This window comes from Pagrus pagrus (genome assembly GCF_965226575.1).
Source record: "Pagrus pagrus genome assembly, chromosome: 13".
NCBI lineage: Eukaryota > Metazoa > Chordata > Actinopteri > Spariformes > Sparidae > Pagrus > Pagrus pagrus.
The window spans coordinates 5633995-5647870 of NC_140197.1; the positions used below are offsets into that span (position 1 = coordinate 5633995).

General features: G+C 39.2%; 1 protein-coding gene across 1 annotated transcript in view; it reads right to left on the reverse strand.

The window, feature by feature from the left end:
* Window positions 1-2055: 2055 nt before the first annotated feature.
* Window positions 2056-13876, reverse strand: part of pdxdc1 (pyridoxal-dependent decarboxylase domain containing 1) — a 52518-nt gene continuing 40697 nt past the window's right edge. The window contains exons 17-23 of the mRNA XM_084370365.1: window positions 12055-12229; window positions 10927-11045; window positions 10704-10825; window positions 9921-10013; window positions 9483-9579; window positions 8676-8774; window positions 2056-7547 (exon numbers count right to left, since the gene is read on the reverse strand). Of these exons, the coding sequence (XP_084226491.1) occupies window positions 7261-7547; window positions 8676-8774; window positions 9483-9579; window positions 9921-10013; window positions 10704-10825; window positions 10927-11045; window positions 12055-12229 (992 nt within the window). The 3' untranslated portion in view covers window positions 2056-7260. The remainder of the gene's footprint in view (window positions 7548-8675; window positions 8775-9482; window positions 9580-9920; window positions 10014-10703; window positions 10826-10926; window positions 11046-12054; window positions 12230-13876) is intronic.

Here is a 13876-nt window from a genome sequence, read left to right on the forward strand (position 1 = left end):
TCTCCAAAATATTCTAGGGATTTCAAATCTCTCAAATTTCCCATAGCCATTTGTTGAGAAAGTTTGTTTTAACTAATTGTAACAATAATTATAACATGATTAAACACTGGCCTGGTTACTCAAAGTAATAGGGGAAATTATGACAGTACAACAGCATCTAACTGGTTTCATGATTTAATAAAACATGTATATTTATTTATGGTTAAATATGTTTGGTCTCGAAACACACCAATCTCAATCACTGTTAATTATCTAAAGTCATTCACTTTCATTTTCCTTTTATCAATTAATGCATCTCAACCACTGTTGGGCACAAGAGGTGTATCACAGCTTTGCAATAAGTCATACAAATTAAACTGGATAAAAACTAAATTAATCAACAGTATAAAGGTCGAACACATATATGATATGCACCATTTCCTTTAAAGCTCCTGTGGAATAGTGGTGTCTGATGAAATGAATGGGAACACTTCTTTAAAAACACAACATGAAGCATCTCAGAATATTTAGTGGTTCTGAATATGCCCTCAGGCAATTAAAGCATTCCAAACATTAAATAACCAGTTCAACCAGAGGAAATAGCCTATTCAGAAAAAGCATCGCCTGGAGGTTTAAACTTCAAATTCAAGAGGACACAGCAAGACAACTCTGCTTTTAGATTAGGTATATATAAAGTGCCACTTTTAATTATTATTAGTTGTTATATGATCATGTTTAGTCTATTTGAGATACAAGCAACACTTTTACTATATAATGCAATCCAGGAGTTCCTCCCTGTGCATAAAGGATGTGGACGATAACAAGAACACCTTACAGTGTAATCACACACACACACACACACACACACACACAAACACACACACAGACACACACACACACACACACACACACACACACACACACACACCACTTAACTACATCTTATGAGCTGAGTTACAATGCAATAAAATCTACCTGTGTTGCAATTACTGTGTCCAACAATGTGTAACAATAGTGCATGTGAATATTTAATCATTAAAGCCAGTAGATAATGAATTTTGCAAAGGTGGGACAAATCATAGTTTTGCAAGTCTTCAACCTTGTGCTTTGAGTCCCCAAACAAGTTATTATGCACCCTTCAACAAACTGAATACCAACTGAACTAAATGTACTAATTTACTTTTGAATAAACGTCAAAATAATTTAAAGAAAGCTGATCACTTGCGTCTTGGTGTGTGTATGTGTGTGTGTCTTGAATATTCTTTGCACACTGCACTGACAAACACACCTTTCCCTCCTGCTTGTCCAACCTGACTGGCTGCTGTTGTCAGGAAAACTAACAGTTTGTTTCAAGTCATTCCAAGTCAAGAGGATCAGGTCCAGGTGAAGTTATGAGTCAAAGACGCTTCACAAATCTGTTGAGTCCAAACTTATGAGATTCAAGACTCAATTTAGCCTCGAGTCCAAGTAATGTGACTCAAGTCCAGACCTCTGGTTATCAAGACTAACTTTCAGTAATTAAATTTTTAGTATGACAGCTGTTTTATCTCATTTTGTAGTCTTATTCAGTTGTAAAAATTGTTAATGCAGGTTGCTGACATACATGGATTCAGTTTCGGTACAGTGTTAGTTTCATTCCACAACTGTTGTCTCAAACTGTCTTTTAGTTTTACGAACAATTACATTTTTTTTTTTTTTTTTACACATTTGGGTCTGTTTCTAGCTAGATGAACTGTCATATGACCCTTTTACTTTCACTTGGAAAATTCTGTTTAAGGTCCTCAAATGCATTAATACACACAGCACTTTCACTATTGGGATTTTCATTTAGTTTGTAAATTACTTTTAGTTATTAATGCCTGGCATTGTTTTGTTTTTTTCTCGTTGTCTTTAATTTATTGCTCTGTCAGACATCTAGGGCTCATGTACAATTATAAATGTCTTTAAGAATGTATATCGAATAGCTGACCCCCAAACATGCCAGAAGAATTGAATGACTAACAACAATACAGATTAAGATTAAAATCAGATGGAGATACTCTTAGAATTATAACTGAACCACAGAAAGTCACAGCCTGACATTAAGTAAGTCAGAATTTAATCTGTTGAGTGACAGGATTTACACAAAATGTCAGTGTTTCTGTGCTGTAAACTAATGGAAGAAAACATTCAAGAGAAAAGATTCTGCTTATTAAATACAATCAATCATTCAGACAGTGACAGAGGCAGGATGGTCCAGGACAATTCATTTTATCAAATCAAAGTTCTTCATCAAAAGGTTAGAAAGTTATTGATTTAGCTTTACATTATAATCACAGAAATTAGATAACAGAAATAATCATTAAAAAGATTCTGCTTCATTTACACCATATAAGAACTTAAATAAAGAGCAGTAGTAAAGAAATGATCTACAAAACAAGTGCAATAAAGCTCAAATAGATTATAATCTTCATTCTTCCTGTGTTAATTCCCCATCAAACCACTGTATTTAATCCACATTTCACAACTCATTACGTTAAATGTTTCATCAGTACCTCGTTCAGACTACTGTAAGAAAACTCCAGCCAAATTTGTGTTCTGGGCTTTCTTTGTTTTAGTTTTTACATTCAGGCACCTCGAGTGGAGCAAAGTCTAAAACCATTCTGCCAAACCTATCGAGGCTCATTCACTCCCCTTCAATTTCAAAAGGCATATAGAACAATGACAATCCTTCACTTCCATAATGACACACTTCCATTTCCTGCCTTGCTCATTTTTCTTACCAAAATAGAGTTCCAACACTTCCAACTAGCCCTGGGCTAACAGTTGACCCTGGGGTAATTTAGCCCCTATTCACACACAGATTGTTAACCCAAGGTTAACCTGAGCCCATACGCCATACGATACATACTGAACTAGACGGAGACTCTACTGCTCCAGAGCAGGGCCAGCAAGCCCTCGGCTAAAGTCGGGGTAAGTCCACTTTGGAATGTACCAGGATTGTGTCTTAGGACCTTCTAATAGAGTTGTTAGCCCCAGAATAAGAAAGTGTTCACACTGGGATAATCCTGGCACATTCCAAAGTGGGCTTACCCTGACTTTAGCTTAATGGCTCCAGAGCAGGGCTAGCCCTAAATCTGTGGGGTTATCCCCTGAGAATCGACTTAACATAAAAAGGGCTAAAAGGTGTGAGTATGAAACGGGGCTAAAGTAAACAGAGAGCATTATAGAATGTTAACATTAGTCACATTAAGGGCTAATAGACATGCAGTGTGAATAGTATAGTCCTGGGCTTAAGTTAACAATGTCTGTGTGAAAAGGAGCTAAGCTATCCCAGGGTCAGCTCTTAGCCTAGGGCTATCCTTTAGCCTCAGAATATGCAGTGTGAAAAGCCTTTGCTTTTGAGAGCTTTCTTATCCTGGGGCTAACAGCTCCCTTATTCCTGGGTCTAACAGCTCCCTTATTCCGTGGGCTAACAGCTCCCTTATCCTGGGGCTAACATTGGGGTCATTTGTACGTTGTAGTCTGCTTGGTGGGATCTGTAGATGTGGGTGGTGGCAACAGTCACACTGATTCCTCTGTCAGAATCTGGAAGCAGGCAGTCTTTGGTCTACAAAGTTCTCAATAAGTTGTCTGTGGACATGTCTCATAGTTTGGATTGATGACCACAGATTTTGTCACAATACTCTAACGATCAACTGACTTTCATCTGGAATGACCAAAACTGCACAGTGTATAGGGATCTTTAGGATCTACCCTAAAAATGTCTGTGACATTATGTGGTAGATACACTGTTAGAACTTTGTGAACTTCTACACATAGGAATCCTCCAAATAAATGTTAATGAAGTGCACATAACATGCTCATAATTATCAGTCTTTGCTGATGGTGATTATTGATAATCACCATCACTACCATTGATTATTGATAAGACATCAAAGTAATAAGAGCAGAAACATAAGCACATAAGTGGTGAGTGGATGAATTTTCAAGCCTTGTAGAATCAACTCATATCCCCCCAAAAGACAAACAAATGAACAAATAAGGAGAAAAAAAATCCCAACTTCCATTTGGCCACATGATATGGTACTGTTAATGTTTAAAGGGTGATCAAGGACAGGAAGTACCTTGACCAGGACTGGCAGGATGTTTGAGTAAAAAGAAAATAAATATTCCTCATATAATTAAAACCTGTGAAGCAACAATCCTGTGACAGCAGGCCACTTTTTGCTCAGGTTTCATTATCGATCAAAATAAAAATACATTTACAAAGAAATTAAAACTCACCATTACTCTGGCCCCAGCTACATACACAGTTATAAAGGGAATCTGATTCACAAAGCTGTGGCAGGAGTTTACATTGTACAGTGGAGAACTAGGGTAACGGTTCTAGAAGAATTTGAATTAAGAATGAAGTCTTGATCTTTTGAAAAAATAGTCCTAATTTAAAGTCATTGCATTAAAATAAAATCGTATTTCTTTTTTTTTTACGAGAACAGTTTGTCAGGTTATGTGTCAAAATAAGGAATGTAGGGGTTTTAAGGTTTCACCATTAAGTACCTTTACACTGAAATGAAACTAATGACATGTCTGTGAGACTACATATGCACTGAGCTGAACACTGTCTGACAGGAATTCAGTCGAGCAGAGGGTCAGAGGAAGTGACGTTAGGATGCACATGCCATAGCTGTATTCTGGTAGCAAAATAACAACAGTCTTTTGACAGGGAAGATTTTAACTGTATACTCCATGTGTAGTTATGCAGTGGTAGAATATGTACATGTGATCTACTCTGCCCAATCTAACAATACAACATTGCTATTCTTAAAATATTAGATTATCTTGTTTTCAAAATATTGCTTAATTCTTATAATATCATAAATTATTCTTGTATGACCAATGACCATTTCATAACATCACTTCCTCTTGTACAACAACATAAGTATCTAGTTATAGGCATTATTTCTCTTATAAAAACTACAATTGTATCTCAGAGAATATGACACATACATTTTTACCTGTGTCCGTTTGTTGGTTGCTTGGTTTACCAAAACACATTTCCACAAATCTTGGATGGAGGACGGGTCTCAGCCCAGAATAGACTGCATTAACTTTTGGTGCAGATCCAGATAAAGAGACGGATCCAGGGATTTATTCTCACTTTCTTTAACATTGTGAGATAGTTCTTTAACATTTTCGTTATTTTCTCAGGGAACAGAGCATGGAAAAAGTCAGATGTATTTAGGTGGCTGGTATCTGTGAGTGAGAACAATTTGATTTTGATCCTAGATCTGGTAAGCTTTAATTATGGTAGCAGTTATGGGTGGTTTAAAATTTAGAGTGTTACAGGACTGTCAAGTTGATATTGGATTAGGTTTGGCTAGGATTGAAATAAAATGGACTGTTTGGCTGTGGTGGAGGTATGCACTCTGCCATTCTAGTTCCTCATAGAATTACAATTTGAGTTCTTCATGAAAAAATATGACTTTTTTGCAATAACAATAGCTTTATTCTTGTGACTTGTTTTGAATGAAAACGCTACTATAGATTCATAGCACTATGACTTTTTTCTCAAAATCTTCAGACTTAATTCTTTATGAAGACTTCCTCTTTCTCTAGCAGTGATTGTAGGGCAGTGCAATCATGGAGGGAGTGTTTGAAGCTCGTAAGCAGGTAACTATTATCAGTAGGTTTTTTTTTATTAAATAGATTATGATACTCTACTCCTTCTATACAGATTCATTTCATTATAAATAATTATAGTTAGTAATTGGGTGGGTTACAGCATCTGTGACTATTTACAGTGAGAAATCTAGGCTTTTAATTGCAGCGACACTCATTGCTTTAATATTGAGCTGCTTTATTTCCAGTTGAGTGCGAAAGTGAATGGAGTATTAAAAGGAAATTCTGGCTTTCCAACCAATCATATTTCTCCTTAAAGCTAAAGAAATTCTGTGTGAAATATGGCTGCTCCTCTGCTCTCTAATCCAAAAGGACAGCTGAAAGTCATCAATTGTAAAAAGCAACACTCGGCTGGGTTGGACGTCAACTCTTTTCCATCCTACCTTTCAAGAAAAATGCCCCCTTAAACACATTCTATTGTTTAGTGTATTCTCCTTGTTATCCCTGTTACTACTTGGCCAATCAGAGATCACACAATCATACAGGAGGACATTCAGCATAGAAGAGGCTAGAATACCCCTTTCACTCCTTACAGTGGCCTTAACAGACCATAGAGCGCATCCCTCTTGATTGCAAAGTTCATACATACATACATACATACATACATACATACATACATACATACATACATTCATACATTCATACATACATTCATACATACATTCATACATACATACATACAAAATTGTATGTATGCCAATACATCTTTGAAAAGATGCAACTCTTTAGTGTCCTTTTTTTGGAGTGGTTAAAAGGCATTCTGAAATCTGTGAACTGTGGAAAAATCAACCCAGTCGCCAGAATAAATGTTGGAAATGTATGTTTCTGCAAATCATAGATATGCTGGAACTATACATTTCCTAGGATCAATTTTCTAACTTACTTTGTGACAACAATGTGCTTTCACCCTGGTTAGGTTTAGGCACAAAAACCACTTGGGTAGGGTAAGGAAAAGATCATGCTTTGGCATAAAATACTTAGTTTGGTCACCAAAAACACACCAGGAGAGGCCCAGACTTCTATAAAAAAATATCAGTTTTTGTCACCACAAACAGGTCTCCTTAAAAGTATCTAGTGGTTTCACACTTGTAAATGTTGACACACAGTCTCGAACTGTGGTCGCCTAGCTGTATCTCCACCACCATCCCCTCCACCTCCCGACGTGAAAGTCAGGTCATAAGCATGTAATGTCAACGTTATATGACATGTATTTGTATGTATGACAAGTACAAACATGAACAAATCTGTGGTAGAAATGTTAACTTCCAACAGTTTATCCTGGCAACTGGGCTAGGGTAAACACATTTCTCAGAATGCTGCAGCAACATTGGGATAAGTATCATATTAGAACATGTTATCACTAAATAAGAAGAAGACACTGAACCTAGCATCACAGTAGAATAGTATCCAAGGGTGGATTTTTTTAAAATTAACTTTGACATCCTTGCTGTCCTGAAACAAAGGGACACAGACAAAGAGCCCACATACAGTAGCTCCATCGGTTTTCCCTTCAAAACTGGAAGAGTTAGATTTACAACGTAATAACATCTGTTAGTTAGGCTGGTACCATTTAGAGGATGGCTAGAGGACGGCTGGAGGACACCTGCACAAAGTGTCCTTCTATCTCTCGCTCTGCTCCACCTCTTGGCCTTCAGGCTGCCTCTCCTCTGAGGCCACTTCAGCCTCCTCCTGTGTGTGCATCTGCTCAGAAGACTCTGAGATTTTCTCTGGGAAGACGTTACTAGCAGAGTGCAAGTCCTCCAGAGGTGCAGGTGGAGAGATGGGTGGCTGGATGCTACTGCTTGGAGTGGTACTCCCCTCCCTGGTTATCTCCTCAGCTTGTCCGATAGAACTGGTTTCACTAAAGGAGTCGGAGCCTGCCCCTGAGCGCTGGAACAACCTCTGACCTTTAAGAAAAATGTAAAGACAGAAGTGATGTCATCTCCCAGAAATACCCAGTGTCATTGTGAACAAAAAGAAAAAGAGGTCAGAGACTGCAGAGACATTACACACACAAGGTAACATGAAGAGGGTACCAAAAAACAAAAAAACATTCTCGAAGATAGAAATGGACAAGAAAAAAAATAGGATTGCCCTGCCTGCTTTGAAAAAGACTGAAGTTTTTTCCCTTTCTTCCAGGAACTGCTGAATCAAATGCTACATTTTGAGAATTTTAAGGTGTATAAGGTGCAAAATCGGTGAATTCCAATTGAATCGCCACAATGAATACATTCACTGACAGGGGTAAAATAAATCTGTGCTCATTTTTTACACTAGTTCAACTTTGGAGAACTGTGACACGCAAATTTGTATAGCAAACTGCCTTCACTGTACAGACTTGAGGCGATGTGGAAAAAAATAATTTAGAGGGAATGGAGAGCCAGAGTCAAAAATGGAGGAGGCCATCATAGCTTATTAGCTGTGTTGCAAAAGTACAAACTGCTCCACAGAAGAGGACTGGCTTGCAGACAGTTAGTAGATAGGTGTCTATGTACAAATACGTCTTTTGAATAACAGTGTGAACTTGTGACAGTTAGCTTGCTTTCTTATTGAAACTTAGCAAGCTTGGGAAGGTTTATTACTGTTAACTGTTTATTAAATGAGTTGATGTGTAGTTTGTATCGCTACTGTGTGGACATGATAGTATCAATAAGAATACTGCCCATCAGTAAGCAGTGACAGTATCGATAAAATCCGATATGATACCCATCCCTAAGGGGCAAACTATAAACACTAGCTTAACTTTCCAATGAAAAATAATGGTAAACTCATTAAGAAGTGAGTAATCTCTATGCTGCATTTGAAAACGATGGGAAACCGCATTTATGTGCATCTACCCTCCCCTATATCTCGACGGGTTCAACTGAACCTACTCAAAGGATGATCCCAATATATGTGATTGCTTTATTATTTTTTTGATTATTCTGGAAATTTACATTATACTGAATTTAACAGGTAAATCCATAGTTTCCTATTATCTGAATACCAACTTTTATTTGAGAATTGGCAGTAGTCCGTGATAGTGACAATCCTACCTGGCAGTCTCTTTGATGAGGAGGTAGAAGTGTCTTGCAGGGACGGCCTGCCTGTCTGGGCCTTGGTGGAGTATGTCACCTCTGTGGAGTCCAAGGAACCTATAGACACACACCAATAAGTATGTATTTTATAACAAAAATACTGACAACCATTAACAAACTTTGATATGTACTTCTAATGCGAGCTAATCAGTCTAATATGGACCTGTGTTGGGGCTTGTTATCTACATGGCAATGCTTCGAGCACAACACAAAGGTTATTTGTTACTTTCCAGGTGTCAAACAGTTTTAGCTAGCTGAGGATGGAAGATGTAAAATGAAGGTAAACAACTGCGTGACACACAGTGCTCAAGCTGATGTTAACTGCATGAGGCTTAAGTCATCTTAACTCAAGGCTTAAGTTAAAACAAAAGAGCGGCTGTCGAGTTTGGGTAAGGTTCTGTTACTACCCTCTTGGACTTGGACGGGTTGGGTTCCCACGATCAGATCAGAATTTTGCCCAGGATTATAACCCTTGTGAGCCTATACCTAACTCATTCTGGAAATCTGAACTGGAAACACAGCAGTCCTTTAGTGGAAAACACCCACTAGTTCGCTAATTATCCCTTTTTGACACAGCTGTGGTGTTTGCATACCATGGCTCGTCTGCAGACACAGGATTCGGGAGGAGAGATAGAGATGAAAAATTGTCCTGCTGTGCCCCTTACAAAGTCATTTGCAAAAACAAAAAGGTGCTAATACTGCACACCAGGCTGTTGAGCCACAGCAGGGGAAACTCCTTCACTACAACAGCCCTACACACAATACCTGCAGCCAGGTTGAAGGTCCTGCCCTTTATGGAACTTTGAACTGGAGAGAACCAGTTAAACACAGAGCCAACCAGAGGAAGCTGTCTGATTACTCCCTATAACAAACAGATACAAAGGAAGTCAAACATTTGCATGGGTGGATTCGTATATTCACATGGAGACCTTCACACAAACCCAAAGCCACACTCACAATCAATGAAGCAAAGCAAGACAGCAAACAAACAAGTTAGTCATACATTCATTACACCGGTTCTCTATCCACAACATAATTCATTAACTAATTAGAAATCCTAACCCAAAAATAACTTTCATCCTGAATTCTAATTTACATACTGATCCTAAACTCATTTAAGGAGTGAAGATCAGACATGTGCAAACACACTCACTCACACACGCACGCATGCACGCACACACACACACACGCACAAACACACACCTCTTCCATGAGTTTCTCCTCGTTGGCCTTTTGCAGCTGAAGCTCAGCCTCCAGGATGCCTTTTCTCACCACCTCCGTCATGTTCTCCAAAAGCTACACAAAACAGAATCACTATGAATTAGAAGTGTAATATATAAACACGTATAAGGCCACATGTATTCATTAGATGAGTCCTTTATCAGAAAAAGACACAGCTATGGAGTCTGGATGTTTGTGTCCCGTGGATGTTATCTGGTTAGTGTGATTAGTTTGAAATTGTAGTTAAAATTATAAGTTATAGGAAGTGCATTGTGTTTATTACCATCACCGTTAGTCTATTCTTCAATAAACTTGGTCTTATCAACAAGATATGGACATATTCTGCGCTAATTGGTCAGTGGTTTAGGTTTAAATATTGCAAGGAGGGTTAGGGTTAACAACTTTACCTTGCTGTGCTTCTTTGGAAGGTGTTAAAAAATGCTTAAGTCTAGTGTAGGATGTACGAACATTAAATGTATCTTGTGATCCAAATATTCTACACTGATATCTAATTATGCATGAGCGCAAATAAACAAAATGCAAAGTTTTGGTTAATCAAAATATTTTTAATCAATGTTCTTTTTTCATATTTTTCATTATTTAACGATGGGCTATAATTACACACTGACCCACAATGTAATATAGCAACCACTCTGTTAGAGCTGGATGAGAAGCTACTCACTGAATGTAAACTATTCTTTTCATCTTTGAAAACCCTTTCTATGGCTATCTTCCAGTGTCCTATAAAATGAATATAGCAATTACCCTTCCGCTCTCCTCGATGTCCCTCCCGAGGGCAGCTATTGTATCCACCAGCTCTGAAACATCAACGTCCTCGGTCACCATGCCAACAAAGATACAGTCTTCTTCTGTCCCAAACTCAGGGCCTGTGGAGAGAGGACGAGATGCAAACAACAGAACAGTGTAGTAAGATAAATACTGTGCGTTGCATTTGTCACAGTCCTCTCAGATGTGAAGAGCGACTAACCAGTGGAGAAGATGATGTCAGTGTCAAGATCCTGGAGTTTCTTCAGCAGCTCAGTGTTGATTTTCTCAAACTCCTGCTTTCTCCTGCTCTCATCCATTCGTTCAGCCTGAGGCTCATACCTGAACATCAAAACATCCGTCACTGTCACACGTTCCAATCCTACTGAGCACCAAGCAAATCCTTTCACGGCACTTCCTCACATTTTTTAAAGGAAAGCACCTCTGGTTTCATATGCCTAGCAGAGTGATGGCTTTTTGTCATCCAGAGGGATGTTTTAACTGGATGCATAAATGCTTCTCACGGTGTTAATTAAACATGGCAGGGCAGCTACTTAATGATCCATAATTCTCGATGTTGTTTCTGGTGTGTGGAGGGAGCTGTGTGCAGTGTGGAAGAATTGAAGAGTGTTCTCAGTTCTCTCACAGGCTGTATTAGTGACAGGTTTTGACAAACTAATTATGCTGCTAAAGCCTTAATTAATGACTAATGTGAGATCAAGGGAGGCAAAACACTTCTCACATTGACTCCGCAGATACACTTTGCCTGCTTTATATCGTCTGACAGAGCCATGTATAGAATAACAAACTTCAATCTGATAGCATTCATTTCAGACTTGCACTTGTTGAAAGTGTAACTGTCATGAGGACTGCGTGGTTGTTTGTTTTGCCTGGCCTTGCTCTAGGTCCCTTTCTCTGTATCTGTCTGCTTTGATTGTTGACTGAGTTTGGATCCTCTTCTGTTGGCACTCTCCCTCTCCCATGTGACACTAACAGAAATGTTTCAACGTTTGGCTTTTTTTTTTAAATGTAACAGAAACATATCACTCTTTCTGTGGCTCTTACCAGTTTCCATGTGCAAGGCAACTTGTTCAACTTAACTTACTCATATATTAAAAGAAATGTCCAGAAAATGTCATTTACAATTATTGTGGACAAAAAAATCTTCTTATTTTGAAATTGCACATATACCCGGCTGTGATGTCAGTAAATGCTTTGTCATTTTCTGGGTCAAGCAATCTTTTGTGGCTATTGTATTGAGAATATTGAAACACATGTAACAATGGGGTCAAAGCAGTCAATACAGCCCCCTTCTAAAGACACAGTTCCTTTTGAGCCTATTCATACCTACCGGACAGCACCCAGGCCAGGCCAACTGAGCTCCTCTATGTATATGAGCGAGGGTGAGTGTTGATGGGTTTCCTCTCTGAAGTCCTGTCTGAGGCACATTGTGGAGCTCATCACAGGCACCAGCTCTGAAAGCTTCTCCACCAGAGCCTCAACATCACCCTTCTGAGTCCCCAGAACTGGACAGGAGGGAGAAGGTCATGGTCGTTACTGTTTCCTTGAGATGTTTTGGACCTTGCTGCCAGTATTTTACGTATAGTGCATCTGGAAATTATTCACAGCGCTTCACTTTTTCAACATTTTATGTTACAGCCTTATTCCAAAATGGATTAAATTAATTATTTTCCTCAAAATTCTACAAACAATACCCCATAATGACAACGTTAAAGAAGTTTGTTTGAAATCTATGCAAATTTATCAAAAATAAAAAACGAAAAAATCACATGTACATAAGTATTCACAGCCTTTGCCATGACACTCAAAATTTAGTTCAGGTGCATCCTGTTTCCACTGATCATCATTGAGATGTTTCTACAACTTGATTAGAGGCCATCTGTTGATTGGACATGATTTGAAAAGGCACACACCTGTCTATATATGGTCCAACAGTTGACAGTGCATGTCAGAGCACAAACCAAGTCATGAAGTCCAAGGAATTGTCTGTAGACCTCCGAGACAGGATTGTATCGAGGCACAGATCTGGGGAAGGGTACAGAAACATTTCTGCAGCATTGAAGGTCCCAATGAGCACAGTGGCCTCCATCATCCGTAAATGGAAGAAGGTTGGAACCACCAGGACTCTTCCTAGAGCTGGCCACCCGGCCAAACCGAGCCATCGGGGGAGAGGGGCCTTAGTCAGGAAGGTGACCAAGAACCTGATAGTCGCTCCAGCGTTTCTCTGTGGAAAAAGAAGAACCTTCCAGAAGGACAACCATCTCTGCAGCACTCCACCAATCAGGCCTGTATGGTAGAGTGGCCAGACGGAAGCCACTCCTCAGTAAGGCACATGACAGCCCGCCTGGAGTTTGCCAAAAGGCACCTGAAGGACTCTCAGACCATGAGAAACAAAATTCTCTGGTCAACAAATGGTTCATCAGACCATGAGAAACAAAATTCTCTGGTCTGATGAAACAAAGATTGAACTCTTTGGCCTGAATGCCAAGTGTCATGTCTAGAGGAAATTAGGCACCGCTCACCACCTGGCCAATAACATCCCTACAGTGAAGCATGGTGGTGGCAGCATCATGCTGTGGGGATGTTTTTCAGCGGCAGGAACTGGGAGACTAGTCAGGATCGAGGGAAAGATGAATGCAGCAATGTACAGAGATTGATGAAAACCTGCTCCAGAGCACTCTGGACCTCAGACTGGGGCGAAGGTTCATCTTCCAACAGGACAACGACCCTTAGCACACAGGCAAGATAACAAAGGAGGGGCTACGGGACAACTCTGTGAATGTCCTTGAGTGGCCCAGCCAGAGCCCAGACTTAAACCCGATTGAACATCTCTGTGGAGAGATCTGAAAATGGCTGTGCACCGACGCTCCCCATCCAACCTGATGGAGCTTGAGAGGTCCTGCAAAGAAGACTGCCCAAAGATAGGTGTGCCAAGCTTGTAGCATCATACTCCATATGACTTAAGGCTGTAATTGGTGCCAAAGGTGCTTCAACAAAGTATTGAGCAAAGGCTGTGAATACTAATTTACATTTTATATTTTCGTTCTTTATTTTTAATAAAGTTGCAAAAACTTATTTCACTTTGTCATTATGGGGTATTGTGTGTAGGATTTTTAGGAAAATAATGAATTTAATTTAATTTATTAATTTTG